This window comes from Glarea lozoyensis (genome assembly GCF_000409485.1).
Source record: "Glarea lozoyensis ATCC 20868 chromosome Unknown GLAREA6, whole genome shotgun sequence".
Lineage (NCBI taxonomy): Eukaryota > Fungi > Ascomycota > Leotiomycetes > Helotiales > Helotiaceae > Glarea > Glarea lozoyensis.
This window is the reverse complement of record NW_007361001.1, coordinates 315,654-321,653: the sequence shown is the minus strand read 5'-3', so window position 1 is coordinate 321,653 and position 6,000 is coordinate 315,654. Positions and strand designations below refer to the sequence as shown.

Sequence of the window (6,000 nt, the reverse complement as noted above, 5' to 3'; positions counted from 1 at the left end):
ATGCGTGAAAGACTTATTGTACACTAAGTAAAGAACGAATTTTTTAGACATAAGTCGTTTAGTAAGAAGGTAGAGAGAGTGCATATAGGTCAATTTCCTTCTTTTTATCGTGACAAGATTTACTATAAATGTAAATTCGGTAGTGATATGAGATTTAGTGACAACCCCTCCCCAAAAGAATGTTCTTTCGTCTTTTTTGTACTTTTAATTCCACCCGGTGGCAAGGAGGTTTAAAAAATAAACTCGCGCCTAGGGCTAATTATAATAGATAACTAGAATAAAATCACTAGTACAACTATACATTTTAGTTTCTACCGTTTATTATTTGTACTATAAGGTTATAGTATATCTACCTGTTTTAAACCCTGCCGTTTCGAGTTTAAAATACGCTCGTATAAAGCTTGCTTTTGTAATAGTTTTGTGTTTATATTACAATTGCAATTCGCTGAAGGTATAATTTGTGTAAAGCCTTTACCCCTTGTACTATATAGATACGAGGTTGTAAAAAGTCCAAGTAAAATTCAGCGTTTCTTGTATAAGTTATATTTACCGAGAACGGCAATTACAAATAATACAAATAACTAGATATTATACAATTGAGAAAGCGCCTAATATTAGAGAAGAACTCATTGTAATCGGCTTTACAACTAATGTCTCCCCGTAATTGTCTCTATTTAGACGCGAAATATAGATAATACTTGTAGATAGTAAATCAGCCTAGTAGTCTAGAGAGGCTATCCTTGAAAACTCAATAAGTAAGCCAGTAGCTAAATATTAGTCTATACAGTAAGTACGGAATCTATATACACTAGATTTAGTTATCTACTAACCTTCTACGACTAAAGTCTATTAAAAAAGGTATAGTTAATCAAAAATCTCAACTTGTACAGGCCTAATTATTTAAGAGGAAACAACTTCTAAAGTCTATATCTACCAACGCATCGAAGATGGAAGACATGAAGGGGAACCCTATTTTGGAGGATAAGCTGATAGATTCTCCGGCACAGCTGGCGTAACTGGATGGTTTGAATTCAAATGCAATATTTAAAGATTGGACAGAAAAGTGATTAGTTGTTTGAGTTCGACTCAAATGATGTTTTGATTTCGGCGACAAGGGTGAATTCGGCGGTACAACAATTGTAGTATTTATGTAGATGAAATTTCTTTGTAAAGGGGATGTAGAAGTGAAATTTTTCAAAGAGCAATTTCCGCTTTCTTCGCCTTCTAGAATGGATAAGATCTTCTAATATTGTTAATGAAGACAATCAAAGAGGCAATCAATGGGATACTTGAAAAACTACAGTTTTGGTGACAGAGGACGGCGGTACATTGGGTTTTTAACCTCATTATTGGTTTTAGAAACCTAGTTAGTATAACAAGAAAGAGTTACCTCAAGAAAACGAGACAATGTAGAATTGATTTTCTACCTCAACATTCAAAACATGGTTTTGTTTCACGATATTTTGAATTCCATTTTGTCGATTCCGTGCAGAGGGATAGGATACTTTGAAAATTTAACAGCTTTACTTTATTCACTTGAGAAATAAAGAATCATAAATCGTTTTCATGTTTTCTTTTGACATAATACTAAAACCACATGCAACCAACTAGATTACAGAAGTAAATTCAAGTCTCAACCGTGCAAGTAAGCAACGCAACCGTGTTTCTCGTTTGCAAGTTCTCTAACTTTGACGGATCCGAATCAATAGCTCTCTTCACCACCCCCACACAGTGCTTTGTGTGCATATAGTTTGCAGACTCGCTGTCAATATACATCCCACCAGTATGACCCATGTATCCTTGGTGTAATTTGAGGAAGGAGAAGAGACAATGAATGGCGTGCTCGCGGCCGGTTGTATAGTAGTATTTTGGCGTTAGGTATCTGGACGGAGAGGTGTTAGCTGATATTCATTCCGGAACAAATTGGAGACTGTTTCTTGTAATGCCAAATAGAAAAATTTATGCAGCACTCCTAGATCGTTGTTTTGAATGCATGAGGAAGACCTACTCCGACATTTGATCCTTAACAATCAACTCATTCGAAGTCCTATCCGAAAAGGCCTCCCACGGATACTCCGCTATAAACTCTTTCGTAATCTGATGATTTATACATGGCTCCGGAATCCACGCCACGGTCAACGGATCGAACTCACAACCGAGAGCTCTCGCTTCTGCCGTCGAATTACCACAATGCAGAAGCTTGGATGCGGGTGCGAGCGCTTTATTTGTTAGTGTTGAAGAATTGGTGAAGTAGAGCCAGCAAATTGACGCTGTGAGGAGAGAGACTAAGACGTGTGTCGCTATTTGTTTCCATTTGGAGAGTGATCTGGAGACTTTGGAGGAGGAGTCCCAGGTTAAGGAGTTACCGACTTCTTTGCGGAGGGCTTCCATGGAGGGGGATGATGGTACACCAAACACCATGATTACTTGTGGTTATAAAATAATTGTATGAAGAATAAAATTGAATTCGCGGAATATTGATCGATTATTGAGATTTTGGTCGTCTTCGAACTTGATAAGTCTCAGAAAGCGAGAAAGACGGAATTATCGGGGAACACGGTGAGACATAGGCAATGAACAGCGAAGGCATGTCAGAGATTTTACCGAGAAGTGTACCATGAGATAATTCTCGGTGACTCCGGTTCTTATTGATCGACAATCACATTCGTATTCAGAATCTGATCTTGTCGAAGAAACCTAGGTCTCTCACCACAGTATTCCTATGCAATTAGCTCTGCATATTTCTGGAAATATTCTGGGACTATGTCAGTGGCGTTAAAACTTAAGCTTGCCCAGGAGATTTCTTGTAGATCTTATTATCATATGTTCAGAATGCTTGGGTACCGCCAAGCTCGTTATCCAGACAAATACCACATATCAAGCAGTCGTCACACACGGCAGTCGATCTGCTATCTTGCTGCGTCTGACTGTCGCCTGCATATAGCAAGTGCTTTAGTTTGTGCTGGGGCTATATCGTGCAGGAGTGGGGCGTTCATGTAAAGTAAGTGCATGCATATAAATCTTCCGAGGGCGTGGAGAAGAATTAAGCGAGTTGCTGCCCCTTGACACCTCCGCGCTGGAGCAACTCTCAACCAACGATGACGATTTTGGATTTCACAACACGAAGAATACGTTATGATACTCCCATACTCATGGTTCACCCTCTCTAGCTACCAGCCTTTTCCTTCCTCGAATTTCTGAAGCGCAACACAATTTTGCTCCTCGTTCTCAATCTCCTGTTTCTAAGCAACTATGGACGTGGAACAGCAAAAGATAGAAAGATCTCCTATGCTTGATCGATCGATTCAAGATGTATCCATAACCTCTGAAGAACACCTTCTCTACAATGTTGATTTAAATCAACAGTGGAAGTTTACACCTGGGACTTTCTTCTCAAAATTTTATCCGCTTCTTATTCACATGTTGATTCTGTGTATCTACACAGCATTAATATTTAGCATTAATGAAAGACCTATCAAATTACGCTTTAAAAGTGAATTAAGTAAGTTTAACTACATGAATGCAATTATCGTTGAAATGTGCGCTGATAACAAATGTGTTAGATGAAGCTGAATCTCATATTCGGTATGAAGAACGTATTTTCAATGTTCTTTCTGTCGCAAGGCCTCAAAAAGGGAGAATACCAAGCCCTTTTGAAGGTCGCCCAACGCCGGAAAATAATGAAAGATGGAAGAATTTAACTGATCGTGAGTCACCTTTATGCGGGAATTTATTTCACGAGCCAAATCGATCTGATTTTATGGTAGTGATGCTTTATGGTGCCACGAAAGAAGAGGCGGCACAGTTATCCACGCCCACGGTACAGGCATACGATGACAATACGGTCTATCCTGTGATTATCTCTGTTTATCATCATCTTCATGTAAGTTTTCTCGTTAAAACTGTCGGCGCATTCGACTAACTCCCGCTTCTAGTGCTTGGTATGTTGTTCTTGTGCTAGAATGTAACTATTAAAACTAAGTTGAACACATTTCTAACATATGTAGGACCGACTTCGCCGCCAGGCATGGGGCGACACAAATCCCAACGACGAATCTGAGAAGTTCAGGTTAATGCATACCGGTATATTCTTCTCCTATTATCGACTACTGTTAAGCCTCGAGTCTTTCAGAACCTAATGGCTTTCTAGATCACTGCGTGGAAAATCTCCGGCAAGCCCTTCTTTGTCATGGTGACACCACGCCAGTCCCACTGTTTTATACTACATTTGACGAGAATGGGGTACCTGAAAATTATGATGCGGCGTGGGAAGTACCACACACTTGCCGAAATGAGCAGAAATTGCAGAGTTGGGCTGAAAAGGGTCATGAGATTTTCAAGACGGGGAGATTACCGCATTTCATTCCGGTTGCAGGGGATGATTAATTGTGTTTTTATATTGCTATAATATGCTTTAGCAGAATTAAATACACTTGGCTGTTATGTCGTTTATATACATACTATACGAAGTGTTTATTGTTGCTGGTCCTGAGATATAGTTTTCGATATTGCTTGGGACAACCACTTGAACCATAAAATATGCGAAACTTTCCACTTTTGGTTTAACTTATTTACACCTCGGGAGAGTCGTCGCATTATCACTACGTCAGTTTATGAAAACTCTACGTACTATATTAGAGTACTTCAACCACAATATTGAAGTATTAAGGAGGGGCTGATACAATGAAAATTCCTAAAACAATCTTTGTCTCCAAATTTGATCAACGCGATATTGTGAAAAAGAAATTCATCTTCATGGACTTCACATCTTCGCCAATGGAAGGCACTAAATAAAGTTTGAAGCGAGCTATGTAAGTATAAATATTCATTGACTCATTTTCTATGTCTACAAAAGAAATAAAGTTCCAAGTTTTCGCAAATCATGCTTCAGATGTCTAAACTCAACCATGATCGTAGTTTCTCATAGCGTTCATGTTTTCATACAATGTAAACTCTCTCAGCTACCACGTCCTCGGAATCACTGAAAATAAACCCTGAAACTCAATCATCATGCGCCCTCATAACCACCACACGAGGTTCTAACTCTGCTGGGTTCGCAGCATCAGTACAGTAGCCTTTTGGGGCATTTAAACAGTGGTTTCCTCAGCATCATCAAAAGAGTCGTACTTGGTGAGCTGACGCTTCTCAAGAGCAGCAAGCTCAGCAAGATCGGCATCAGTAAAAGCATCGTACTTGGTGAGTTGTCGCTTCTCAACAGCATCATCACCCAATGCATCGTACTTGGTCAACTGGCGTTTCTCAACGGCATCAGCATCGGCCAGAGCATCGTACTTGGTGAGCTGACGCTTCTCAACAGCTGGAACTTCCTCAGCGTCGTCGAAGGAATCGTACTTGGTCAGTTGGCGCTTCTCGATTACAGGGGCTGCCTCCTCAGCATCATCAAAAGAATCATATTTGGTGAGTTGACGCTTTCCAAGAGCGGCGAGGTCGGCATCAGTCAGAGCGTCGTATTTAGTGAGTTGGCGTCTTTGAACGGCAGGAGCGACTTCAGCGTCGTCTAGCGAGTCGTATTTGGTGAGCTGGCGCTTCTCAACAGCGTCGGCATCGGTCAATGCATCGTACTTTGTAAGTTGGCGTTTCTCCAATGCGTCCACGAGGGCGTCGTATTTGGTAAGTTGACGTTTTTCAACAGCATCGTCGCCCAAAGCGTCATACTTGGTAAGTTGACGCTTCTCAACTGCATCGACTAAAGCATCGTATTTTGTGAGTTGTCGCTTGTCAACGATTGGTGCTGATATAGCAGCGCCGAAGGCAGCGGAGACGAGGAGAGTCGTGGAGAATTTCATTTTCAAGGGTTATAATGTAAAGTTAATGTTTGAGTAATGATATAGAAGTTGACTTGGTCGATGATGATGTTGACGGTGAAGACTTGTGTATTAATCTGGAGGCTGATAGATGTTATGGTGAGATATTATATGTTCTACTTATATACATCAAGACCGCATTGAGTCGCGTGCCCATGTAGCTCAAATCTAATCT

The 6,000-nt window shown here is 40.4% G+C and overlaps 3 protein-coding genes across 3 annotated transcripts; 1 reads left to right on the top strand and 2 right to left on the bottom strand.

The window, feature by feature from the left end:
• Positions 1–2,004: 2,004 nt before the first annotated feature.
• Positions 2,005–2,421, bottom strand: GLAREA_02405 (uncharacterized protein; the record flags this gene model as incomplete). Its single annotated transcript, XM_008087491.1, has 1 exon — positions 2,005–2,421. One exon carries the CDS (start codon positions 2,419–2,421, stop codon positions 2,005–2,007), a length of 417 nt encoding a protein of 138 aa, XP_008085682.1.
• Positions 2,422–3,252: 831 nt separating this feature from the next.
• GLAREA_02404 (uncharacterized protein) lies at positions 3,253–4,386 on the top strand (the record flags this gene model as incomplete). Its single annotated transcript, XM_008087490.1, has 5 exons — positions 3,253–3,502; positions 3,564–3,707; positions 3,768–3,883; positions 4,008–4,083; positions 4,151–4,386. 5 exons carry the CDS (start codon positions 3,253–3,255, stop codon positions 4,384–4,386), a joined length of 822 nt encoding a protein of 273 aa, XP_008085681.1.
• A 701-nt stretch (positions 4,387–5,087) lies between these two features.
• GLAREA_02403 (zinc metalloproteinase C) lies at positions 5,088–5,807 on the bottom strand (the record flags this gene model as incomplete). Its single annotated transcript, XM_008087489.1, has 1 exon — positions 5,088–5,807. One exon carries the CDS (start codon positions 5,805–5,807, stop codon positions 5,088–5,090), a length of 720 nt encoding a protein of 239 aa, XP_008085680.1.
• Positions 5,808–6,000: the final 193 nt, after the last annotated feature.